General features: G+C 40.7%; 1 protein-coding gene across 1 annotated transcript in view; it reads right to left on the bottom strand.

Annotated features, from left to right (window-relative positions):
- The window catches only part of PLXNC1 (plexin C1), a 58459-nt gene that overhangs the window by 8256 nt on the left and 22778 nt on the right, over positions 1 to 27425 (bottom strand). The window contains exons 7-23 of the mRNA XM_083401028.1: positions 26677 to 26752; positions 24434 to 24521; positions 24260 to 24322; positions 19938 to 20074; positions 19236 to 19415; positions 16428 to 16515; positions 13389 to 13589; positions 13071 to 13262; positions 10829 to 10922; positions 10259 to 10360; positions 9210 to 9313; positions 8491 to 8538; positions 6407 to 6531; positions 4784 to 4982; positions 3945 to 4091; positions 2667 to 2844; positions 1952 to 2055 (exon numbers count right to left, since the gene is read on the bottom strand). Of these exons, the coding sequence (XP_083257154.1) occupies positions 1952 to 2055; positions 2667 to 2844; positions 3945 to 4091; positions 4784 to 4982; positions 6407 to 6531; positions 8491 to 8538; positions 9210 to 9313; positions 10259 to 10360; positions 10829 to 10922; positions 13071 to 13262; positions 13389 to 13589; positions 16428 to 16515; positions 19236 to 19415; positions 19938 to 20074; positions 24260 to 24322; positions 24434 to 24521; positions 26677 to 26752 (2126 nt within the window). The remainder of the gene's footprint in view (positions 1 to 1951; positions 2056 to 2666; positions 2845 to 3944; positions 4092 to 4783; positions 4983 to 6406; positions 6532 to 8490; positions 8539 to 9209; positions 9314 to 10258; positions 10361 to 10828; positions 10923 to 13070; positions 13263 to 13388; positions 13590 to 16427; positions 16516 to 19235; positions 19416 to 19937; positions 20075 to 24259; positions 24323 to 24433; positions 24522 to 26676; positions 26753 to 27425) is intronic.

Below are 27425 nucleotides of genomic sequence, written 5' to 3'. Positions count from 1 at the left end.
AAACCTTGGAATGGCTGGATTAAGAGTTCCAACCAAAACAGTGCTCAAAGGCTGTTAAAACCATAAACATTCTGGTGAGGCAGACTGTTATCTATATAATGGGTCCAAAAGTAATCCAGCTGATAGCTGCAGTGCTCAGCAGTTGAATGCTGTGTGTTTGAAAACACAGTGCTTCCCTATTGCTACTCAGTTACTGAAATGACTTGCACAGAATAGGATGCCTTCCAAAAATGGGGAAAAGTGAAACTGCAGCAGCTGGCCCAGTGTAAAGCTTATCCTTTACCAATAGAATCCTGCAGTTACACCAAGTTTTAGGAAGTGCAAGAAAAATAGATTTTGTTCAACTGATGAAATGTTTGATGACCTGAAACAGGAAATTTACAAAAACTGAAAGACGAAGAACAGGAAAAACTGGGTTTGTTTTTCTCGTTTACTATCAGATTATTTATCCATCCAGCCAAATATTACCAAGGCCAAATGGCAGTGTCTCTTCCAAATCACAGGCAGCTGTGACTGAAATCTTTTTAACTGTAGATGGTCGTGATTAAAACTGGAACCTTACGCATGCACAGCATAATCTTTACTACTGAGCTATCGGGCTTTCCCCAAATACAAATAAAAGAACACGTAGCACACCCAAGCAGAGGCAAAATGAAGATAGCAAAAACAAAGTAAAGATAGCTCCAAATAAAATCTAATCTCTCAAGGGGCACAGGGCTAACAAAAGGGTAAATAAAAATTTAAGTACAAGAATATATGTTGTGTATTTTGTGGGTGAGTACTTGAGATGAATTTAACTGGATTTATGGGGGGAAAGCATGGCAACAAATTTCACTTCCCTCTGTGATGAAGTGCTAAACGTCATTGACAAAGGGTAAAAGGGAATATACTATTCCAGGACTTCAGTAAGGCTTTGAAAACATCTCGGATTACACAAGCAAACAAATTAAAGGGAACATAGGAGAAATTTTGTCTACTTGGCAAGACACCTGGAAAGGCAATGAGTAGATGCAACTCATAGGAAGCTGCCTTATACCGAGGCAGACCAATGGTCCATCTAGCTCAGTACTGTCTACACTGATTGGTAGTGGCTTTCCAGAGTTTCAGGCAGGGAAGTCTCCCAGCCCTACCTGGAGAGGTCAGGGATTGAACTTGGTACCTTCTGCATGCTAATCAGATGTTCCAGCACTGATCTCCTTCCCCAAACCAGTAGGAAAGAACACGGTAACACAAAGTTCTGCCTCAGACTCAGTTAATTCTAGTGACCCCAATCCAACTAAGAGCAGCTATAACTAAGAATGCTGAACTTGGTGGGACTTTGACTTGTGCTGCACATACAATTGAAACCATTTCAGTAACTTGATTGTGACCAATTAAGTCCCTTTGATTATGCTGGAAACGGTTTAGGAACAAGTTTAAAAGGCTTAACTTTTGACTGGTTTTATTTTGATGACATTTACGTTTGGCGTGCAAAGGTTTCATTTTTTTTCTCATTTTGAATTTACTGTTTATAAACACTCAGTACTAATGCTTTTTCAACCAAATGTGCATGGAAATGTAGCTAGGCTAACAGTGTGATCCTGTGTCTCACAAGCACTATGGGATTTGCTCCCGGGAAAGAATGTACAGGACTGCAGCTTAAGTGACTTCCTATAGACCCACATCAAGTATGTGATGGCATTGGCAAGAGAATCTTGGTCCAGTCTTTCAGCTAGACCATATGACAACTATTGGATACAGTATTTGAGAAGATCGTGGAAGAGCATAGAATTTTAGAGTTGGAAGGGACAACAAGGGTTATCTAATCCAATGCTCTGCAATGCGGGAATCTTTTGTCCAATATGGGGCTTGAACCCATGACCTTGAGAGTCTCATGCTCTACCGACTGGGCTATTCCAGATTGTCCTTACAGAATAGAGATCTTCAAATTATTAAGGATTTTTGTTCTTACCGCATAATGTCGTATGGTATTCAGCTTGGTAATTCCATTTTCCAGAATCTCAGAGGAACTATCTATGTCCAAAAGTTTGGTTGTTTGTGCGCCTGACTGAAGAGCTGCCAAACAATTAAAACAGTTGCAATTCAAACATATTCTGTGCTTTGATTCTGAGATGCCAACAGTGGCTTGCGAGGCAACCCTATCATATTTTGCCAGTCTGTTAAAATTCTCGTAAGAGGTCAAGATGCTAAAAGTACTTGCATTGATGATGCTGGGTTTGTGAACCATTTGAAACCATATTCCATTCCTTCATGGCCACATCAGCTTCTGTATCACAATAGGGTTTTGTGAGCAGCTATTGAGGTGGATCACTACTACCAGTGCTGTACTGGTTCTTCCCAATGGATCATTCTGCTTCAGCTAATACTGCAGCAACAGAGACTGCGATACTGTGCTTGCCAAGCATTTAATTTGCCCAGTCCTCAATAGGTTGCTATATATTACATAAGCTAACTGTAATCCACAAATGACAGAATTTATTTAGTCAAAACAGATTGGTTTTAATGAATTCATAGTAATTTGTGGGTCTCATCTGTTAACAGCAGAGAAATCTTCATTTGTGGTTTTTCAAAAACCCATTATTAAATTCTGTTCTCAGAGTAAACAAAGGAAAATAAATGTGAGATTATAAATTTATAACAAAAATAGGGCAGTGGCAATGCCTTACCCAAGGCCATTTCGTTGAGCTGAAGATCATAAAGAGAGCCATTCTTGTTCAGAAAGGCTTGCAAGATCTTCTCTTTGGCTTGCCCTATGGTGTCACAATCCAGGACATTCACTTGAATTGTCTGAAAAGTGCCTTCACACTCACTTTGTGGGATATTTTCAAAGACAACATTTAATTCCTGAAAGAGAACAAATGTTTAAACACAATGTAATTTACAACCCAGATTTAAAGCACATAAAAACCCTTGGTGAATAAAAAGATAACCACCTGCCACTGAAAAGACCTTCTAGCTGGTGCCAAGGAAGTCTTTCTGAAGAGCCCATTTCATAGCCGAGGTGCCACCACTGAAAAAGCACTCTCCTTGACAGCCACCTGACTCACTTTGCTTGGAGCAGGTCCTCCAAAGATTATCTTAGTGTTCAAGTGGTGATATGTAAACCACTTGTATGCAAATCATTATCATCTGTGCTAGCAAATCTTGTATTATGTCAGAGGAAATTAATATAGATCTTTCAAAAACATGTTTTCACACTTCACAGTTACTCAATCCCAACTGAACTAATGTGCTAAGTTTGGGCCACAGACAGCAGAGTTTAATCTCATACCCAAAAACAAGCTGAGTGGACTCAGGCAAGTCAGTAACCTGATCTAGTCATAATGCTAAAGCATAGTTTTCATGTATGAAATAACTGCCTCTTATCTCTTCTGATTCAGGCATGAAATTGTAAGTATCTGCTTCCAGATAAATAAATTAAACAGTATTTTATTTATTTGAACTGGTATTTTTAGGTATGGCCTAATAAGCTAGGATCAGAAATCACAATTTTATCTTTGGTTGTTTGGACAAACTATAGATTAAGCTACATATAGATTAAGCTACAGTTTGTCATGGTTCAGATAATAAGATAAACTATGGATATTTGGAAACAGAAGTGTTTCTGATCTTGCAACCATACTGGGAAAGTTGAGGTGAGAGTGTATTAGCTTGAAGCTTGTTAACTGTAGCCAGTATCTCTCAGCCTCATCCATCTCTAAAAACTAAGTGACCTATCTCAGGAATTATAGATGGTGTAGAAAGCATTCTGGCATTTTTTCTCTCCCTCTCATAACACTAGAATCTGTTATGAGTGTCAGTCTATGAAGAACCACAATTCGACCGTAGACTATCTATGTGAGACCACTTCTTGATCTAGAATTCCACCCCTGCTTAGTCATATAATTTCTACCATACAAGACTTGTTGGTTTCATTTGCTGGACACACAGTTAACAAGACATACCACTGTATTGAATTCAGTTACTTGCCACAGTAACCAGTCTTCATTTAGTGTGTTCAAGGCCTTGCAGGTTATTACATCCACAGGGCCTCTGTTTATCCTTTGATTTAGGGTTGTCACAAGCATATAGAATGGATCGCCAAATGTCTCCTAAGAAGCATAATGAAACACAATGTTATTTAACTTATAGTTATACCTTCTTTTCTTTGCATTTCTCTATGCATTACAACTTATTTGTTAAACAGGGGGGAAACAACCAGAAAAAACTGCCCTGCTTAAAGTCTGCTGCAAATAATATGCATTTCCATGTAGGGAAAGACATAAACCCCACATATAGATTGCATGCTCATCTATTTCTTCACATCTACATATAATGTATGTGTAATGGGAAGCGGCAGCCAGCTGCAAGATGCAGTTATGCATACATTTAGTGGAAGAGATACATGTGCGATTGTCACATAATACGCTCTACCTGTATGTTTCACATTTTTGCCTATGTACATGTGGCTTCTCTAAAAAAATATGAAGCAATGTTTGAAATGGTAGATGCCACAGATGAACCTGGAAAGGCTTCTTCTCTAAACAGCTCATTTTCCTACTCCTCATCTTTTACCCCGAATATTTATGAGTGCTCAAATGTGGGGTTCCCATTCATTTAATGATTCAAAATAAAACCTGTTCATGCAAATGTATTCCACTGAACTGAAGGGGACTCTTCGAGCGCATGCATGTTACTAAGTACTGAACAAACTGCTAGGCAAGAAAGCTGCTGTACATGCACATCACAAGTGGTTCCTTCTGCATGAAAACAAGCAAGTATAATGAAAAGATACACTACTTGCCCGAAGAAAACCGGAGAGGCAAACAGACATCCAGTTTGTCAGCAGTTTTTCTACCACTGACTCTGTACGCCTTAGCAGCAGCTTCGGTTGTATATTGCTAGACTGTTCCATCAAATCCCTTGTCAAGACCTCTAGAATATGGGTTAAGTAGACTAGGTTTGTTTGTAGTGCGATCGTCAAGAATGATGCAAACAAGCATCTGTTTATAAAGAGAATAATAAATTTAATGACAAAAAGAGGAAGAACTTGAATATAAGCTGATATGTAATTCTGCCTACATCATTACCTAAGTAATAGCAATACTAACTCGATTTATATGCTGCCACACTCATCCTGGCAGCTGTCGCATAAAGTTGAAGGAAATACCAGCACTTCCAAAATAAAATAAAATAAAATAGAACTACTAAGAAAACCTGGAGAACAATAAAATGGAGGACACAAAATGCACGATCGCTTGTTAATATAAGGGAGTGAGTATAAATGGTCCACATGACAAAGCTCCAGGAGTAGGTCTCAAATTAAACCAAGACTTGTACTGTCCATAGACCTAAGAACCAAAATGCCACAGTTTTAAACTGTGTCCATCACTCTACAGGTAACCAAAGAAAAGGACATATGGCAGGAACACTGTAGTTATTTTCTAGACCAGCCTTCCCCAATCTTGGGTCTGCAGATTTTTTGTTGGACTACAACTCCCATCATCCCTGACCACTGGTCCTGCTAGCTAGGGATGATGGGAGCTGTATTTCAACAATATCTGCAGACCCAAGGTTGGGAAAGGCTGGTCTAGACCATTAAACACTGTGCTGCCAACTTTTTGTATTATTTCAAGTGAAGGAAAATGATTGCTGGAAGCTCCTATGAGATGAATAAGTAACTTGTGTAAATTATGCAACTAAAAAAAGTAACCTCCAGTTATCTTCAATACCTGGAATTTCACTTCAGTGGAGATGAATCCTTACCTTGGCCTGCCAATTCAACCCTCAAAACACCCAAACCCCACAATTGCAAGGGTTGGAGAGAAGTGAGTTAATTATCTTATTGGGTGCCCCTTTGTATTAGCATTGTCCTAGCTGTCCCCAGTTTTGGTTTCTAGCTATTCCATCCAGTCAATCTTCCAAGTCGTTTAATCCAATAAAGCCCAGAATGTCTATTAGTATTCACAAAACAGAATAACTAACACCAATGAATATGTTGATTGCATTCTTCAGAAGAGTGCCTTATCTTAGTGCAATTTGGTCTGCATATTCTGTTTCAATGTTCTAAGTTACTGAACTCTTAGCAAGATTCCAATATGTTTCTTTCTATTTCAAGGTAATTACACAGACATAACAGTGAAAGTACCTCTGTAAGAATCAGATACAGGTTGTATTCAACCAAGTTTTATTCAGAGTAGATTCATTGAACTAATGAACATGACTAAGGCAGCTCCATTAATTTCAATAAGTACTCTGAGCCAAAACTTCATTGCTTACCACCTACATTTTCTTTCCAGAAATTTGACTAATGAGATTTTTTGGAGCAGTGTGAGGGATCAAAGTCAACAGAAACACAACATTTCTATATGTGCAGGTTGTTCTTTCATGTTTCTACAACTTGAAGAATCTAAGTTCTGTAGCATACCTGTCTTTTACAGAGAAGGTTTTCTGTTTTTCAAGCGTATGAATCAGGGTAACAAGAAAATGCTTGTTACAAATTAAGGCGTACAATGCTGTAATGCTTTCATCCTTCTGCTCAGGATTTCTGCTCTGAAATACATGAATTGTATGTCTGTTTCTTTGTTTTTAATATGTTGTTCGTTTTATTTTAAATTATAGCTGCAAGCATCAAATACCCCCCCCCCCAAAAAAAATGTTGAATACAAAAGAAAAAGATGTTCAGGCAGGCAAGGTAATATTCTTTTAACTAGGAACTGCTAGGACAGGGATGGGTTGTCTCCAAAGGATGTTGGATGCCAACTCCCATCAGCTCCAATGGGCATGGTCAGTGCTCAGGGAGATGGAATTGTAGTCCAACAACATCTGGAGGGCCACAGCTTCACCATCCCTGTTAGCAGGTTTTTAAGATTCACTGTAGTCTTTGTTCTCTGAAAAAGAAGAGCGTAAGGATTTCAAACTTCATTAACTCCCGTACAGCAAGGATTTATAGGTATCCCTATCAAGCAGCTCTCTTGTATTAAGGATTTATAGGCATCCCTATCAATAACAGCTCAGAGCAGATAGCTATGAAGGCTGTGCAGTGGATTCAGTTTTGTCCCGAGGCAAATTGGGCCTATTTGGAGGGACCTGAGCATCAACTCGGGTTCAGACAGACATGGATCACTATGAGTTGGGCGACTCAGAGTGATCTGATCTGTGACTGTCAGGGGACAGACAGGCAAGAGGTGTGGGAAAACCTTCCTTTCAACCTGGTTCTTCTGTCCCCAGACTGCCCTCTGAGAGTGCAATCCTAGGGGAAAGGCACTCCTGGTCTTCGTAGGAGGAAAGGCACAAGGACAACTTCCCCCATCCGTCTCCTGGATACATGTTTAATTAGTGGTTTAAAACTATAATTAAACATTAGTTCTGCCTGTGAACGTATTTGAGAATGGATCTGGGGAGGGATAGCGTTCCCCAGGTTGACAGTGTCTTACAATTCCCGAGCAATGCTAGGCACAAGGCTGCCAGTGAAATACAGCTTGCCACCTGCCATGCTAATGAACATAATACACACATCCTGTGAACTGTGCACATCTCTGTATGGAAATTAGTTACAGCATTTAGATTTTTTTTTTATTCATTTATAAAAGTTATCTGTTGCATTCTCTGTATAGGAATTCAAAGCAAGATGCAGCATAAAATGACAAAGACTCTCCTCCCTGGAAGGGAGGGGAGTGGTTGTGGGCGGGAGCCCAAGCACCGCCCCTTGCAGGGGGCAGCCGCCCCCTGCTTTCCCTGTTACCTGGCTGGCGCCCCGCCCACTGACCGGCACCCAATCGGGAGCCGGCGGGGGGCGTGCCCAGGTAACTTCAAGTTACCGCGCCAGCCCTCTCCCCGGCCTCATTTTCTCTTCGTCCGCCGAGAGTCACCCACCCTCCACTCCCTTCAGCTTAGGGTCTCGACCTTGCTATGGACCTTAGGTTGGTCGCCCTGGTTAGGCGGGGGGCCTGGTAGGAGTTTTTCCACATGGCATTAGGCCATTTGGTTTTTTCGCCTGCCTCGTAGCAATCGTCACAACTTTCGTGGTATTGGTGGGTAGGTTAGGCATTGGATTATGGTGTTGTGGTGTGTTGGAAGGCTAGGTGTGGCCATCGCCTGCGCCCTCAATTTTGGGTATTCCGTTAAAGGAATCCGGCGGTCGTGTATTCTGTCCGATGCCTGCTTGGCGGGAGGCCATGGCACGACCCCCGGTGGCATCAGGGGAGAGCCTATAGTTGAATTAGCATCAACAGGCTCCGCCTACTGGTGATTCAACCCCTGTGGTGGATATCCAATGCCTAAGCCAATACCTTTTCACTGCTGTAACCAATAAAGTTGTGGCCTTTTCATGCCCATAAACCATATATCACGTGTCCTGGTGTATTCATTCCCTCTCCGCGGGGGTCGGGTCCTCGAACCACAACAGAAATGCGCTAGAAACACTAAAAGAATCATACTACCCAGTTTTCATTTCTGTTAAACCAGTTGCCTTCTTTGTAAGATAACTAACATTATATGTAAAACACTTACAAGGGGTTCACTGGAGTCTTCAATCAAGATAAACGACGTGCCTCCAGCCTAAAATAACAGATTGATGACTATGATGTTGACAGAGGATTGCAAAACAAAAGATTGCAAAATAGATAAAGCATTCAAATAAAAAGCAGTGGTTTGGATTGGCCCATATGGTGAAGCTGCATGCACACAATAACCAAATGATTTTTCACAGGAAGACCTTCGCATAAACTGCCCCATATTTTTATAAGCAAACTGGATTCACGTAATAATTTTCTGGGCTGAAGTCAACTTCGGTGAACTTTTTAGTAGAATGTCACAGTACCTGAGGTGACCTGGCAGCAAAACAACATGCCCTGAAAATACTTTGATGAATGGCATCACCCCTGTGAACTGTTCTGGGGTTCTCCTAACCCTTCAGAGTGGATTTTGGGAAGTTGCAGGGGCACATGGGGCAAAGAGAGGAAAGTCCCATTGCAGTAGTGTGAGTCTTTGTGCTGGCTTCCACTAGCACACTGAGTTAGCTGAGTTCAACCTCAAAAATCCCACAAAAGCCCAACAGCAACAAAAACAACCAAACCCCAAATCTTAAAATCAGCAAGGTTTATTCTGTCAAGCACTGCCCTTTTATTATAAAGGTTATTTAACTGTATGCAAAGCCATGACACGTTTACAACTTGGGCGATTTCAATTACTGCAAAAGGTTTATAACAAATATATAAGCAGTCATTTACCTCCGGGAAGGAAGTTCGAATAAGAAAGTGTTTGTAGTCAAGGAAAGGGATGGTTCCAAAACTATCAACCACATCCAATTTTTCCATCTGCAGCTCTACAAAGCCTGCAAGAAACAAAGATCCCCTGGAGTGCTGGTTTTTTGTAATATAACATTATCTTAATTACAGCTTTCAAAGCGATATTGGAAAGTAGCTATCATGAGACAGTTTTCATAGTATACATTTATCTCTGTACTCATTTTTAATGCAATGGGAAATGTTGATCGCATATGATTTTTAATAGTTATTTATTCATAAAAATAGCAGAGCCGTTTACAACAATTATATATAAAATCTTACAGTAAAAGTCATATGAGAATGTTAAAAGCAGAAATTAGCTAACTGCTATGGAAAGATGTATTCTTAGCTGCTTGCATAAACCTGATGGAACCTGAAAGAGTTGGAACAAAAGGTGCCTGCTGAATCTCTATGGGCAGAGCATTCCACAATACTGGGCAAATACCACTAAAGGCACTTAAACAAATATCCCATTTACCTGCACTGTTGAACATAATGTAGCGGTACAAAGAAGGGGCGCTGGCAGTAGTAAATGGCAGCTGCACAGAGGTCAAATTGGGGCCTAGATTCTTACCAGGGGCAGTTGTGGGGCGGCAGTGAAGGAAGAGACACAACACTCTTAGTTATGTCAGTTTGTGCCCATACTAGGTGCCACTGGCTAATCAATACCTGCACACATGGTGCTGACCCAGCCACTTTCTGCTTCCAACATCACCGCATTATATTCCGCTTGAAAGCAGCTGATCTCTCTTCCACTTGGCTTCTAGAGAATGATGGCAGCCAATTACTACCATCTGCCGCACCACACAGGCCATCCCTGATATAACCTCATGCTATCTCAGAACTGCTAATATTAACATGAAGAAGGAATTCTGTGTGTTATGACTATGGGAAATCACAGAATGGTGATCTACTTGAAGGAACACATGCACTTGATAGATCACGAGGCGCCTCATCCACAAAAGAGCTCTAAAAAAAATTAAAACCCTCACCTTCACGTATTTCTTTGCGGAGTTCACATTCCAGAAGCTCCAGGTGTTCGCTCAGTTTACGGTTCAACTGCTTGGATTTTCTTTGGGTCATGAAAATTGCAACTGGGGAAAAAAGTCGATACTCAATAGAAAATAAGAACCACCAAATATACTAATTTGCATTCTTTTTATCAAAACAAAGGGCAAAAACAGGAATCTGCAGTACTTTGAAAACAGCTGTGTCTCAGAATAGTCGCCAAAAGGTAGTAGTGACCGCCGCCATACAACACATTGTTACAAAGAAGTTGGTTGCCCCAGTGTGGGTACTGGTTGCTGATGTTATTAGGGAATGACCAGCTATGCAAGAACTGTAAACTTGCATGTGTTGGCTACTAACCCCCCCTCCCTCCTTCCCTCCTCCTCCTCCTCCACCACCACCACAAAACAAAGGCAGAAAGTCTCATCCACCACAGATTGCTGTGTCAGGGCTGCTGGATCTTTCACTTAACAAACCACCCCACTGACCACCATTGCATACGCTTAATGGTTTTTAACAGATGGAAAACTGGACACATGAATTGTGCTACTTACCAGCAATGACTACGGGGATTAACAAAAGAAGGGTCAAATATGAATAGTTGTGTGCTTCTTTTGGAACTTCTTGCTTAAAGTTTCCCAGCTTGACCTAGTGGATTGGGGAGGGGGAAATGAATATGTAAGAAAGACCTATATTGATATGTAGTTCTTGACCCTCCTCGCTGGGTTATCCTTCTTCTGTGGCTGGAAAAAACAGCACACTGCAGCTGAGCTAATACTATGTGTTGAAATCAATAGACGAAACCATAGACACTGTTACCTCTCCTTCTAGCACTCCATTCGCAGCTCCAAGCATGACTGAAATAACAATGACTGAGCTGCTATATATAGAAGCGATGCAGGAAAGAAGGAAACATCTTTCCACAGGGCCTGAAAGACAGAGCTGTTCCACCAGGCCTTTGGTCAGGGCGCAGCCTGACCCCCTCCTCTCGCAATCTGCACAGAATCTTGCTTAATGGTTGCCATCAATTTGATTTTAATTAATTTTTATAATGAAAGGCTTTTAGAATGTTGGATTATTTTGATTGTTGTTAGCCGCCCTGAGCCCAGCTTTGGCTGGGGAGGGCGGGGTATAAATAAAATTTATTATTATTATTATTAACAGTGCTATCTAACCCAAGATTAAATCAATTGTACAATACAAGGGAAAACGGGAGAACACAGAAATAATGCTCAACATTACCAATCTACTCCCCACAAAAGACTCAGGGAAAACTAAGATGCACAAATATTTGCCCCATATTAATTTTGGAGCTATATCTTTGGGATTTTTTAATGTAAAATCAAATCATATGGTTTTCTACCAGCACTTCCGTATCTAAATTATAGTTACTGTAAGATCATGTTGAAGGAGTATAACACATCAGTATTTGTGCCTGGCATCTGGTTACCTATATTTTGCACTGCATATTTATCATACAAGTATTGATATAGAAAAATATATGTCCAAGCGTACCTGTTTTCATACAGTTTTGATCCCCTTTGTTCTCAGTTTGATTTTATATTTGATTCTTGAAAACTGGGCTTTTCTGCCTTTGATGAGCTGTGCGCATGTGCACACACACACCCTTGATACAGCAGGGTGGGGGGACTCTAGCCCAAATGCATTCCCTCATGGGGGAACTTTTGGAAGTCATAAACACCCCCCACCCCACCCCCGTTAGTTTAAGTCTCAGTTTAGATTGATGAATCCTTAAGAAATTTACATTGGTGTCACAAATATTACCAAAGTAAGAGAATCAAAGCAAACTAATCTACTTATTGGGAAGCATATTTTGAAGAGAGAGAAAATGTATGCAATACAGGGCTCAGACATTACAAGCGAGTGCCAGGAGAGAATGTTCCTCTTCCAATGCGGTGATAGATTGACCTTCAAGCCCATGGATATACGTTAATCAGTAACAGGCTATAGAAACTACATCTCACTAACAGGGCTATGGCCAGATGGTTCAGGGGCTCCAATTTTACTAGGGTAGCCCTCAGCTTTGTTGAAACTAAAATAACCAGACCACCTTTGACCCCCCCCCCCGCCTTTGTTGCTTAGTGATCCTGAGAGGCAGAACGACGAAAAGCCATTAACATCTATTTCGCTTGTACTCCAAGTCTCCTGTAAAAACACAATGTCATAACCTTGGGTGAACTTAACAAAGGACAGGTCAGATGCCTTTTTAGGCCAGCTTGCGATATTCCATGTTAGAAAACTAAAGTTGGACTTGGCTTTACTGAAGTCTAATCTTTGTCAGTTGTTTTCAGAAGAATGTTTGGAGTTTACCATTTTTTGTGGCAACTGGTTGTCCTTTATTCTGATGGTATCTTTACACGGAGAGTCGCCCAGGTGTTCAGTAATTTTGGATGGTGGATGTAGGGTGCTCACATTGGTTGTCCTAGGACCTTTGCTTTGCGAGACATCCTCTGGAGGATGTTCTGTCTGACTGACCCATGGAACTTATTGCTAGTGCACACTCATAGCTTTGTGCCGATACTCTCTTAATTAAGCAAGAAATGAAGTTAAGGTATTGTCTTTATCGTTGCTAACTGCTATTTGGTAACTGTGAATGTCACACTGAGCATAATATATTAATTAAAGAATTGAAAATTTTGGTTAAGACTATAAAGTACTTATGTTTCTTTGTTCATTTAATCCCATGGCAGTATTTTCTTCTTTGTTTTATGTTAGATTAAATAGTATATTCACATGTAATAAGAAAAAATATAGAGCCCATAAGCTTTTACTCACATAAACCTTCACACTGGATGTATCAATCTTGTCATCGGATGTCTGTTGGGCTCTGCAGTAAATAGTGCTGCGACTTTCAGTTTGCGAAATATTTTGAACAGTGAAAGTTACGTTTAGCAATTTCTCAGCAGCCATGCAGGACATAAAAACGTCAATCTCACGTTTAGAAATATTTAACCCATCATTTTTTTTCTGGAAAGAGATGAGAAAATACTATGAAGTGTGAAATATGCACCAAATTCAAAGAATTTAGCATATGAATGTTTTAAAATAGAAGATTTGTGTTTTCTCTTTATAAAACCCAAACCAGCATCTTACATGTATTTTTAACTCCAAGACAGGATGCATATCAGTTGTCAGTTCATAGTGAATAAATTCAGGGTCAGGTTCATATCGAAATTCAATGCAAGGTATATTTTTCGTTTCAACTTTTAGAACAACTTTTACATTACTTTTCTCAGTATTAACAGCTGGTGTTGTAAAATTACACTCAGATCTGTCACTGCGGCATGTAAATTTCTAGAAAAAGAAAAAGGGGAAGGGGGGAAAATGAGAAAACTATAAAGCACTGCCAAATTGTATACAGTGGTACCTCAGGTTACATACACTTCAGGTTACATACGCTTCAGGTTACAGACTCCACTAACCCAGAAATAGTACCTCAGGTTAAGAACTTTGCTTCAGGACAGAAATCGTACGGCAGCAGCGGAAGGCTAAAGTGGTACCTCAGGTTAAGAACAGTTTCAGTTAAGAACTGACCTCCAGAACGAATTAAGTTCTTAACTCGAGGTACCACTGTATAGTACACATTGTTAAATTGTAGCCAATATGTTGGCTGCAATTCTATGCACAGTTATGATGCTTACATCACAGAATTCCATGGAATTTAACTTAATATTTTCATATACAGTGGTACCTTGGTTTGTATACGTTTTGGATTACAAACACATCAAACCCAGAAGTGCATGTCTCGGTTTGCAACCTTTTTTTGGATTACAACCCATTTATCTTGGATTACGAACAATTTTTTCTTGAAGGCCCCCATTGGTGAAACTGGGCCTTGGGTTACAACCTGTTTTGGTTTACAAACGGACCTCCGGAACAGATTATGGTTGTAAACCAAGGTACCACTGCACACAATAGTCCTTAAGTAGGGTTGCCATATTTTGTTGCGCTTTTTTTTTGGAAACCTCCCCCCAAAATAGTGATTTTAAGCTTTTGGAGCTGTTTACGCTGATTCCCCCCCCCCCCCCATTCCATTGCCATACAGCCGGGTTTTCCCCTAATATTTTGCCAATTCGGCAAAACTCCCTCCTGACACCATTTTTACACCCAGAAACCAGGAAATGTCTAGAATTTTTCTGACATATGGCAAGCCTACATTAAGACACTTTGTGCTGGACTCAAGGGGTCACTTGTGTGAATGGAAGGGCTCTTTCCATTCACAGAAGCAACTGAGATCCAATGGAGCCTCTCCAACAGAACGTAGGTCAGCTGTTTTCACCGACCCCCCCCCCCGTCCTTCCCCATTTCTCATGCTGTTCTGGACAGTCACCCAACACTCTGGAGATGGTTTTCAGAACTGGGGCAGGGAGGAGGAACTGGCTTCCTCCAGCACGACTGGAACTCCACTAAGCGGAAGTCTGAATTCAAACCTTATGGTGGAGTACAGTCCTTAAAATGCTTACTCCTACAATAAGCTCATTTATTTCTGCAGAGTAAGCAGTCTAAAAGCTTCAGCTTACTTGCATTTAAAGCTATAAATACCAATCACATCACAATCCACTAGACAATTGGACTAAGGCCCATAAACTTTGGTGATAATACACTCGTGTAAAAATCTGGTATTTAGTATAAAATCCCCACAATGATGTGTGTGTCTGTTTTTTTAGCTTTTACACATGTGCAGGCATGGGTCCCCAAACAAACTTTCTCTGACAGGTTAAGTTCAGAATAAAGCATTCTAGCTAACCAACTGTATGACAATTCTAATTTTTTTTATTTGAACAATTGAATTCCTTTCTGCAGAACTTGGATATTTGATACAGATTGTGTACAGCCTTGCATTTTCTTTTACTCCCTGAAAAGGAATCCTATGCTTGATAAATGGGGCAAGCCTGTAATGTTACGCAGGGGTAGACAGATTTCCCCTGTTCAGTCTCTAATGATATTAATATTGCAATACAGTGGTACCTCGGGTTACAGACGCTTCAGGTTAGACTCCGCTAACCCAGAAATAGTACCTCGGGTTAAGAACTTTGCTTCAGGATGAGAACAGAAATTGCGCGCTGGCGGCAGCAGGAGGCCCCATTAGCTAAAGTGGTACCTCAGGTTAAGAACAGTTTCAGGTTAAGAACGGACCTCCAGAACGAATTAAGTACCTAACCAGAGGTACCACTGTAATTGGCTATGGACAGGAATGGTCATGTACTATCTGGAATAATTTCTGTAATTTCAGAATCAGAACATGGATTGTTTGCTCTTTTTCCACAGCTTTGTTTCTTCCCATCCACTATGCCTCATGCACCAAAAATCATGTACATTAAAACAATGCACTTTTGGGGGGGGGGGGTATTAGAGCATGCTAGTATTCCCTGGAAGCTCCAGTTGAACCTAATCTTTCCACTGACTTGCTAATGTTCATTACACTCCCCATTTAGCTGAACACTAGCAAGCATGAGAGGGCTTTATAATGGGAGCTAGATATACACACCAGCAAGCCAGTCATTTGAAAGTTGAGATAAAACTGAAGCTGTGAAGGAATTCAGGTGAAATTGTGGCGCAACTGCTCCCCTGGAGCCTTCTCTATAGCATTCTTGGCAGCAGGATTTTTTTATTCACTCAGCCTTTTTAATTGCGTTATAAATCCATGCCGTTTTACGCGTGCTCTACCCTGTAACGATTTTTTATTTGCTGCCTTTTATTGTTTTTTTTTGTTGTTGTTGTTGTTGCAGTTAATCATTATAACAGTGTACTTTCATCATTGTACTTTGTTTGTTTGTAAGCAGCCCAGGAAATATTTATTGATCAGCAAAGCTATATAAGTTCAAATGATAATAGCAGGGGGGGGAAAGGTAATCAAATTGGCAAAAACCCAAAGACTCTCCAAAATAAGAGAGCCTTTATCCTTCATTGGAAGCCCCAAAGGGAGGGGGGTGGGAAAGGGAAAGGGAAGCAAGTTCCAGCAATATTATCTGCTGAAAAAGAATACGAATAATACAGGACCAAAACATCATGACACTTTTCAGGAAGGCACTCATTTACCTTTTATGGCAGTTTGCAGAATTGTGGCACTTATAATTAATATAGCCAACATTTTGGGAGGGAGGGGAGGGGAGGGGAGTTCACAACACTTACTGCCAAGTTTTGTCCCCCTCCATCTAAAACAGAAACCATTTCTGTGACATTTAGATGTCTCCCACGTATAGTCATGTTGCGACCTCCACTGCAAAAAAAGGGAAAGGAAATAAGCTTGGAACTTGGGTCTACTTCAAATTTTTTAAAAAAACAAGTTTGCAGCTCAGAAAACTTTCTACCTCACAGTAAATCAAAAACTACAAATAAAAATAATAATCAAGTTTGCAACTCAGAGACATTTTGTTGTTGTTGTTTAGCCGTGTCCAACTCTTCATGACCCCATGGACCAGAAAATGCCAGGCACTCCTGCCTACCACTGCCTCCTGCAGTTAGGTAAAGGTAAAGGGACCCCTGACCATTGGGTCCAGTCGTGACCGACTCTGGGGTTGCGGTGCTCATCTCGCTTTATTGACCGAGGGAGCCGGCGTACAGCTTCTGGGTCATGTGGCCAGCATGACTAAGCTGCTTCTGGCGAACCAGAGCAGTGCATGGAAACACCGTTTACCTTCCCGCTGGAGCGGTACCTATTTACTGTATTTTTCGCACTATTGGACGCACCGGACCATAGGAGGGGGAGAACAGGAAAAAAATATTTTTTCCTTGTTCTCCCCCTGTAAAACAAGGTGCATTCACCCGAGCGTGTGGAGCTGGCGGTGGGGGGAAGCGCTGCTTTCCCCCACCCCCAGCCTCAAAGATCCCTGAAGCCTTTGGAGCGCAGTGCCCTGCTGCCCTGCAGAGGCTTTGCGCGCAGCCGTCGCCAAGCTAGAAGAGCGAGACGGAGCCCTCCGTCTCGCTGTTCTGGCTTGGGAACAGCCTCTCTAGCCTCTGCAGGAGAGCGGGGTGAACGCACCCCGTTGTCCTGGAGAGGCTTTGCGCGCAGCCGTCCCCAAGCCAGAACAGCGAGACGGAGCCCTCCGTCTCGCTGCTCTGGCTTGGGGACAGCCTTGCTAGCCTCTGCAGGAGAGCGGGGTGAAGGCACCCCACTGTCCTGGAGAGGTTTGCGCGCAGCCGTCCCCAATCCAGAACAGCGAGACGGAGCCCTCCGTCTCACTGTTCTGGCTTGGGAACAGCCTCTCTAGCCTCTGCAGCGCTCCATCTCTCTGTTCTGCCTTTCGGCTTAGCGGCGCAGCCTGCATTCGCTCTATAGGACGCACACACATTTCCCCTTAATTTTTGGAGGGGAAAAAGTGCGTCCTATAGAGCGAAAAATATGGTATCTACTTGCACTTTGATGTGCTTTCGAACTGCTAGGTTGACAGGAGCAGGGACTGAGCAACGGGAGCTCACCCTGTCACGGGGATTCGAACCGCCAACCTTCTGATCGGCAAGTCCTAGGCTCTGTGGTTTAACCCACAGCACCACCCACGTCCCAAAGCTCCTTCTCTTACCGCACAGTAAATAAAAAACTACTATACTCAGTGTATGACTGCAAAGCAAATTTATTCACAAACACAAATGTCAATTTCAAGCCTGGCTTAAGGAATGAGTATTTGTGTGTCATGCGTATGACAGTATGATCCTACAGTACACTGCCTTCTCTTGACAAAATTCCTATCCATACTGATTGTGATTGTTCACCTCTTTTCGGAGTCTGCCTAGCATGACATGTAAGCAATGGAATCTCCACTAGGATCTCGTCACATATTTCAGTAGGATTTAAAGCTAACAACTATAGACCACTGGTTTTAATTGTTCTACTTAGGTTTCCAATACACACACTGCATATATAAGAATGTTTAGCTCTTACAGTTCTACTACAAGGTTTGAATGGACTCTTAGCATAACGACTACCAGCTGTCTTCCCTTTCCCTAGTGGACTTCTTCAGCAGTGGTTCTGAAATGGTATGGGAGTCACTCATGGGAGTGGTGATGGCTGGGATGAATGAATGACTGACTAAGTGAATGAATCTTTATTTGCATCAGCCACCAGCCATAGCAATAAAACAAAATGCAGTATACAGAGGATAAAGGTAAACAGTTAATTACATAAAATGCATTTTGGGGGTTTGGATCAATAGTCAAATAACGGATCTTATTCTAATTGCCTTGTAACTTTTGCTGTTACCTGTTCATCTTGATCTGCCAAGAGAATGGACACTGTAACAGTGGATGGGCGACCCAGAATGGACAATAATAGAGGGGTGATGGCTGAAAGCTGTGGTCCTTGAGGTATTGCGGTCCTGAGCCATTTAAGGGTTTATAGCACCAGCACTTTGAATTGGGCCAGAAACTAATTGGTAGCCAGTGCAGTCGGACCAGGATTGATGTAATGTGCTCAAACTGTCTTGCCTCAGTGATTAACCCATTTAGTGAGCTGAATTCTGTACTAGCTGAATTTTCCAAACTACAGAGGCAGTCCTACCTATAATGCATTGCAGTAATCTAACCTAGAGGTTTCTGTCGAGATAAGGGTACAGCTGGACTCTTTAACTTGGCCTTTGACTGACTGACATCTAATGCCCTTCTAAAATGTGTTGTGGAAGGGGGGGATTAATGGGTTGTCTTTGTTTTTATTTTATGTTTTTATATTATGTATGTTGTGTTTTTTTCAATTGTAATTTTATGTTGTGAACCACCCTGAGACCTATGAGTACTGGGGGGTATACAAATGTAAATGAATGAATGAATGCTGAGCTGATGGGTGTATTGGTATGGCACCATGAACAGCTGATCTCAATGCCCAGCCACACCCTATAAAACTGAAGGATCTACAAGTGACAATAAGGTCTGTTATGATACTACGTTAACTATTTCACAGTCATATTCAATGTACTACTTTTTATAAGAAGTAAAATAATTTAAGATTACCTCTTCCAGGTGACATTTGGAAATATTCCAGTACATGCAGGGAGAGAGACGTAATACAGTGCCACAGGGAGTGAACACGGAAAGCCAATTTTCTTTATACATATGCTCTTGGCTTCTTTGCGACTTGGTGGTAAACAGAATTTCATGTGTGTGTGATTTAACACTTTAGTGGCAAATATTCTGAAAAGAAGAACAACATCTCTCAAATTCTCCCCAAACCCAAATGCTGTTTAATTTTAAAGCAGTTTGCAAGCCAACTCTCACTGGAACTCAATATTAACAACATATGGAGCCCAAGGATTCAATCAAAATTCATATTGTAATGTGATTTAGAAGAGGAAGAAAGCATCTTAAGAACTAACATTGCTTTTAATTCCATTCACAGATGTAGAAAATTAAAAAATAAGAATAAGAGTAACCTAGTGAGGGGAAACAGAGATTAGACTATCTACCAAGGAATAGGAGGACAACCTAAAACAACTTGGATTATTACAGTGATTACTAAAGTTTCACTTTTGGAACTAATGCGGCAAAAGAGCACATTAGTGCAGTGTGAATAAGCAAGTCTAAATCACACAGTTAAAAGGCTCCATCTTGATTATATAGTTTAATCACGAGTCCAAACATTTCCAGGATAAATGTCTATGCGGTACAGGTGCATGTTAATTCAAAGATAAAATAATTGATTGTATTTTTACTCACTCCTCTGATTTGCAGCTACTGGTTCCAGTCATTTCCATCAAAACATCTGCATTTGAAAAGTTTTCTCCTCTGACTAGTACTTCACTGCTGCCTAATGTTGATATCCACATCGGTTCAATGGACGTAATGTGCATGGGCTGTTGGAAACAGAGTAAAACAAGATTTCAGTATCCAGTCATGCACTTATAAACATGTTTAACTTGTACCTTTCTTGTTAATGGGTAGATATTAAGTGTTGTTCCATGCTCCGTAATTTCCACTGGTTTTCATATTCTTCAGGATGGAATATAAAAACCAAAGATAGAAGGGCATAACCAAATCCACAAGCGCCTATGGCCTGGTGGAGACATAAGTCTACAGTATATTGGCCCAGATGAGAGATAGGAAGAAATGGATGGGATGAAATGGGTACAAGCACTGGCGGAGGAAGAGGAGTGCCGGGGGAGCACGCAGCCCCTGGCAGCGAGATCCCGGTGGAGTGCCATCGCAGCTACCCCCCTGCCCGCGCTGCTGGGCGCCACACCCCTGCAGGCAACATGCCCCGCCCCCCGGTGCCAGAGCATGAAACTCCACCACTGGGTATAAAAAAACTGTTGGGTGATTGCACATATGGGGACTACATGTTTATATCAGTTTTGGGCAGTGTGAATGTGTAGGTTAATGATTTTTCGGTGACTGTATTATGTGATTTTTATAATATTATTTGAGATCTTTTAATGATATGTCATTATGCTACATTTGGATGTTTTTGTATATGATTTGCTTTTGTGGTTCTTATTTATGTTTACATTTAATTATGCTAATTAAAATGTGGAATTGTTTTTTATGGTATTGGTAGTATTGTTTTGAATATGGAATTTGTATTTTTGTATTTTTTTATATTGATTGCTTATGGTTGGAACTTGTAAACTGCTTAAGATTATTTTTTTTTTGGTGAATATAAACTGGTGTATAAGCTAGCTCAAATAAATTATTGCCCCTACAAACTGTGGTCAAAGAGCTAGCCTTGGTAACCCATGAATTTCCCCTCTCAACCCTTGGCAGTATTGTTCTGCCCGGACACTGAGGTCCAGCACCGAGGGCCTTCTGGCGGTTCCCTCGCTGTGAGAAGCCAAGTTACAGGGAACCAGGCAGAGGGCCTTATCGGTAGTGGCGCCCTCCCACTAGATGTCAAAGAGAAAAATAACTACTAAACTTTTAGAAGACATCTAAAGGCAGCCCTGTTTAGGGAAGCTTTTAATATTTATTGGGTTATTGTATTTTAGGGTTTTGTTGGAAGCCACCCAGAGTGGCTGGGGGGACCCAGCCAGATGGGCGGGGTATAAATAATAAATTGATGATGATGATGATGATGATGATGTTTAGTGTCACATATGTACCATAGTTAATGCCAACCACAGTTCCCATGAATCTGAATAACCCAGATAGTAACAATGTAGGTGTAATGATAAAACACACCTAAGGCAAGCAAAAATGGGCAGGAGAACTTATTCCAGAGAGAAGAGGAGGACCGTGTATGACTGACATGCTTTGGGTTGCATATAGCTAGCATTACTTAATGTGTTGGTGCTAAAAATCCAAAGAACAACAATAATTTGGAAATGTTTATTAAAACACATTCACATCTATATCTATCTGTGAACATATATTCCACAGAGTTTCAAAAGTACTGCCATTCACCCAGGGCATATGCACACATACACTAAAAACAACAACAACAACCCCAAGAAATTAAATGGAGGCTCTGATTCCTCCATTAAACAGAGTGGGAAATCCTAAAAGACAGATTTCCATGAGAACACAAAAACACTCATACCCACAAAATAGCATTGCAATAAAATCACAATGAGAATAATATAGGCACTGCACAAATCATAGCACAAATTTAATGGTATACTTGGATACAATGTAACAATCCTTCATAGCAATATCTATAATTAATGTTTCTAAGTTGCATGAGCCCTCTTTTGAACGACACAAAAAGTTTATAAATTATTAGTTTGGTTCTTTGTTTCTTCCTTCATGAGTCTTTTAATCCAAATATTTCATCTATATTTCAAAAGGACTCAGCAACAGTAGCTAACCTTGATGTTAGCTGCTAAATTGCATTTGCTGCTGAAAAGCTAAAGCTACCAACAGGAAGTCCAATCTGATATGTGTCTATTGATATGCATCTCTCACAAACGTTAACACTGCTGAATATGTTCGGTTTTCATAAGAATTAGCAAAACAGCAAACTAAATATTACAATATTCTTTTGTAAGCTCCTCTAGGCAGGGGACTATACTCGTATATGAACACAGATGGCTTTGGACTTCTGTTTCCTGAACTGCAAGTCCCACCTAATTCCACAAAACAATTTAGGTTTGAAACTGAGAAGAATTTAAAATGCACAGTGCTCTAAACAGCAGAGGGGAGAAAAGTGCTATCTGAAGTTTTAAAAAGTAAACAATTTTACTGGGAATGCACAGGCCTATGGGAAAACTTCAGGAAGTTCTTTGGATACTAATAATGTGATAACGTTAAGCAAAAAAAAATGATATTTATGGATTAAGATTAGATACATTTTCGTTGACCTCACTGTTATTTTGGTATAAAAAGAGAACTAAAGACACTGAATCATGCCTAAAATGAAGTGGTATGGTAGTAAATGGCTGCTCAGCCCTTTCCCAGGTAGGTGGCAGTTGTGGCCCCTCGCTCTCTGCCACCATCCCCAGCAACCAGATCACAGGTGCTTGCCAGCCATTTGTGAATTCCCCTGGCCAGCAGGAGCACAGCGTGGGACTTCCCTCTGGAAAGCTAGCTTCAAATGGGCCACTCAGAGGCCCCCACCTGAAGGTCAATGCCTTGCTGGCTGGCTGCTGCCATGCCTGGTCAGGTAGCAACACTTAGAAAAACCGGCTACATTTGCCACCGTATTAACTAGAAACCTGAAGTACTATGGGAGTACCAAGTGGGGTGAGGCAAGCAGTTGATAAGTCTTCTGCCAGCAAACTAGGGAGGGAAACCATTCTCAGTGAGTCTCCTATGCCCAACAGCCCCCCTTTCCTTGTTCTTGTGGTTGAAATCTTACCATCCAGCTCAGAGATTAGTTTGATTAAACCCTCCAGTTCCCCCCATTTCTTAAAAGAAGCAATTCTGGTTCAATTCACTCCACCCAAAACAACATTTGCTTCTACAGTTTCAGCACCATCTAATGCATAATGGCTTATCAGTTTAGCACAGGAAAGAAATCTGATTTGGTGGTGGGTAGAAGAGAACAAGGAAATAGACACTTTCAATAATAACATGTTTAAGTCAGATTGAAACTATGGTGATTGCCTAAAAATACACAAACCAAGAATTGCAAAACTTAATTTATGCTATTCAGTACTAATAATATAGTCAACTCACTAGCATATTGCAATGTAGTTCTTCCCTCAAACAACAGTGTGCTCTTTGGGCAACACCTGTGCCGTCCAATAAAGTTTAACGGAAAACACAGTTACAGTTACACAGAAAATAAAAACTACATTTTGACTGTTTTTTGTTCCTAAGTATGTATCATCCCAAATCACTGAAGAGGAAAACACATACAGCAGATAATTGCAGCAGTATGTATGTACTGTATTCAGCTCCGTATTGTTGTTTTTTAAGCTTGATCAAGCCATTTTGCTAGCTAGATTTGGAGAAAAGTGATGCAACAGGATTAGAATTCAACCCAGAGGGTAACTCTGTGAAATGAAATCCTTCCACTAATTATATTAAATGACAACTACTGATTTCTTACAGTGTCGTGGTATCTGACCCAAACACAGCATTGTTATTCATTATAGCACAAATTCCCATGAGTACAAAGGGTAAAAGAAGAAAATGTGAAACACACACACACACACACACATCTCGACTATCTATATTTCAGCAGTGGAAAGCGAAGGCAACACAAACATCCCATGGTATTTTACTAGCATTGTTGCTACTGCTACTAGTCTTATGAGTTATGCAAAGCATTTCATAGCATAAGCAAGAGAGACTAGAGAAGCCAGTGGAATTCTCCTGAGCTTGGACTTGGGAAAGGTCTACAGGAGCTCATAAAGGTCCTGTACTGAAGGGGGAATTAGTGTGTCCAATTGCCAACCATCACCCTTCAATGCTTCCCCTTATTTTCCACCATGTCCTTTTAGTCTTCTGCCTCCTTCACACTTGCCATCAGTGAAAACAGCGTATGATTGACAGTGAGCTGGATACATTATAGGAAAAGGCGGAGATGGTGTTAACACATGAGTGAACTCCCCTCCCAATCAATTGTGCTATAACTTATCAGTTTCAGAATATCTGCTGACCTCTGGTCTCTGTGAAATATCTTTCCCATCTGAAGCATTGGTAGTAATTGAATCACAGTCAACCTGAAAAAATTGAAAGTACTTCCTTAGAATATTTTTTTAAAAAAACACCATTCATCAAATAAAAAGCTTTCCATATAGCGATTTAAATTCAATACAAGCCAGAAAAATTACCTTTTGTGTACAAGTCATGGTAGAGGAGACACATTTGTTCTCTCTAGTAGACCAGGTGCAACCAGCACGAGACAAACATTCTGAACATCTAGAATGAATAAAATAACATCTAGAATATAAAATAATAGTTTACACAACTGCAGGGATTGGTGAGATCCAGCAGAGAATGTGTGTCAGTATATAATTCTAGGTCTTACTCAGGGGGCTTACATGTCATAAATATTTATTTAGCTCTACTCAAGCTAAGGCTTTTCATATAGTGGCCTCAGTAACTCAGAACACTGGTCCTCTACAATTCAGATATTACACTGCCTGCTGAAAACTTGGAAATTTAATTGTAACATGTAAAGTCAATTTGGATCAGCAGGAGAACATCAAGGACACCTTTGTCATATTAGGCATGGGAAAGCAATGCTCCATAATGATACCCCTACTGGTTTTGATTAAAAGACCATTGCATTCTGCCTCCCAAAGTGACCAACCAAATGCCCCTGCGAAGCCCAAAACCATTGCATGGAGGCAACAGTCCTGCTTTGCTGTTGATTTTGAGTGACTGAATTCAGTGCCATGCTGCCAATGAACATGGCAAGTGAAGTGGTTCATTTCTATAGTGTTGCTTCAACTGCTAGCAAAAGTAGATGGCTCACACCATCTGAAGTAAAGGTCATATGCTAAGGTGGTAGCGCAAAAAAATCACACTGTCCACTCCTCCTTGCTATTTAAACTTCAATCATCCCTATGATCTCACTTAAAACTGTAAATCCATTGAAAGGGTTTTGCCTTGGGGCTAGGCTAGAGGTTGTTGTGGAGCTGTTCCAACAACCCTTTGGTTAACACAAAAGGAGTCATGAGTGGCAAGCCTTATTGCACTAATTAATTAGAAACGTAAGCCTTCATGTTGGACCTGCCTTGCCCCCCTACTCACCAACTTCTCAATTCTGGAAAATACACTTCTGTGTGAAGCACACAGTAGCTTAGATAGAGTTAATGCACAACAGAATCCACAATGGCTCTTTTTCATCACTATCTGGAGGTTGGCTATGAGTGCTATGAGTTCAGGGAAACAGAGCCGAGATCTAAAGTGATGCTTCAGCAAAAGAATGTATCATGGGCCAAGTACGGTTATAAATCTATGTGCTAATAATAGCTCCAAGCAAAACAACAAGCCTACCCATAAGGCTTATTCATTCCTAAGGTTGCTTCCAGACTGACAAGTGTTATATAAAGATTGCACTTCCTCTACCCTACATGCAGAATGCCAAGACTCTTCAGGTAGTCTCACACTTTGCAAAAAATGTACATCCTGTTATACATCATCCATACTTTTGTGTGTCATATACAGCTATGTAGGTGGGTAGGTGGCATACCCTTTTATCAGGATGTTTATTTTCAACACACACACACATTTTCGTGTTTACCAAAAAGAGCTTCCCCTTCCTTAACTGCCACTGTGCTAATAATTTTTAAGCTAATTGAAATGGCACCAACCAGAGAAGCAGTGTGATCCTTTTTAATCTATTTAACATTTTGCACTACATAGTTTTTTCATGTAAGTATAATTACACAAATATAGATTTAAAATATGAGTGAAGATGTTATTCTGACTTAAAAAAAATAACATTACTAAAAATGGCACGGTCTATGTACTGAAAAGTAGAGACCTGGGAATAGGCTCAGCTGCCTGAATGATCACCACCGACATTGTTTGCACCTGTCTTCTCCAATCTGGTGCTGTGCAGATGTTCAGCTCCAGCTGCCACACTCAATATGGCCTGTGGTCATCACGCAAGATGTAGACCAAAACATCTGGCAGGGAAGGTTGGTCCTACACTGATTGGCAATGGGTTTCCAGGGTTTCAAAAAGGATTTTCCAAGCCCTACCTAGAGATATAAGGGACTGAAGCTGAGAGCTTCTGCTTGCAAAGGGTGTACTCTATCACTGATCTACAACCATATTCCTTCAAAAAGACAGAAGAGTATTTCAACTTAGCACTGCATCTACAGATATTGAACTATGTTCTGTTCCTTCAAAAAAAAAGTGATTACCCCCAAAAAAAAGTTTCAAAAGAGGTGAAAGTACCATGGGGAGAATACAAGATAACACATTTATGATGACACTGTGTAGATGTCTTGTAACACTACAAAGAACGAAGAGTGACAATTCAAGAGGAAACATCTAATGTGAAAGCACCCTAAGGAAGCTGTTCCACAACCCACAAAAAAGATATGTAAACTTCTCTTACGTTTTCTCTAATGAGCAGTCATATTTAAATATTTCTGATAAAGTCTGTGAACCAGAGATGAGTAATACTTGAGCAACTGAAAAGAAAAAGAAAACATTTTGATATTTTGGGTACAAGCATATATATAATGAGTTATTTAGATACAACTGATTTTAAAGTAGACACAAGAGAGTCCCCAGGAATTTTTCTAAGGACGGAAAGGAAAATGCTCCAAATAAATAGACAAACATAACTAGCATCAGAGAACAGGTCAACAATTTCTGGCAGCGCTGGTGACTCTGCAACGGCAAGGCCTAGTTAAATTTGGTAACTGAGCAACCTGCATGTCAGGTCTACCCACCTGTTGTTTCTCAGTGAGTAAACATGGCATCCAGGGAACTTCCTTCCACTCACTGCTGAAAATCTTAGTTCTTTGCCTAGCTGCCTTCACCTCCTCTAGTTTTAACTGTACTCCTCCTAAAATCAATTTCACAGTCCACTCACAACTTTAAAAACACAGCCTCCTCCCTCCTTTCAACCAAATGGGTGTAACAAGTCTGGGCTGCTTTGTAGGGCTGGCGTTCCCCATACTATCTCAGCCGTAGTCCTTCCCCCTGCAATATAGCTATTAACATTGATTGACTTTATCTGCACTGGCATTAGCAGAGTAATTTTTAAAATATTTACAAACTCATTTCATATAAAATGTTATTTAATTATTATATCTGTGATAGAAAAATCATGAACTCCTTCTTTGCTGTTTTGTTCTT

Source organism: Podarcis tiliguerta, assembly GCF_965153285.1.
Source record: "Podarcis tiliguerta genome assembly, chromosome: 10".
Taxonomy (NCBI): domain Eukaryota; kingdom Metazoa; phylum Chordata; class Lepidosauria; order Squamata; family Lacertidae; genus Podarcis; species Podarcis tiliguerta.
Note: the sequence above shows the minus strand (reverse complement) of the source record. Positions and strands in the feature narration are given on the sequence as shown.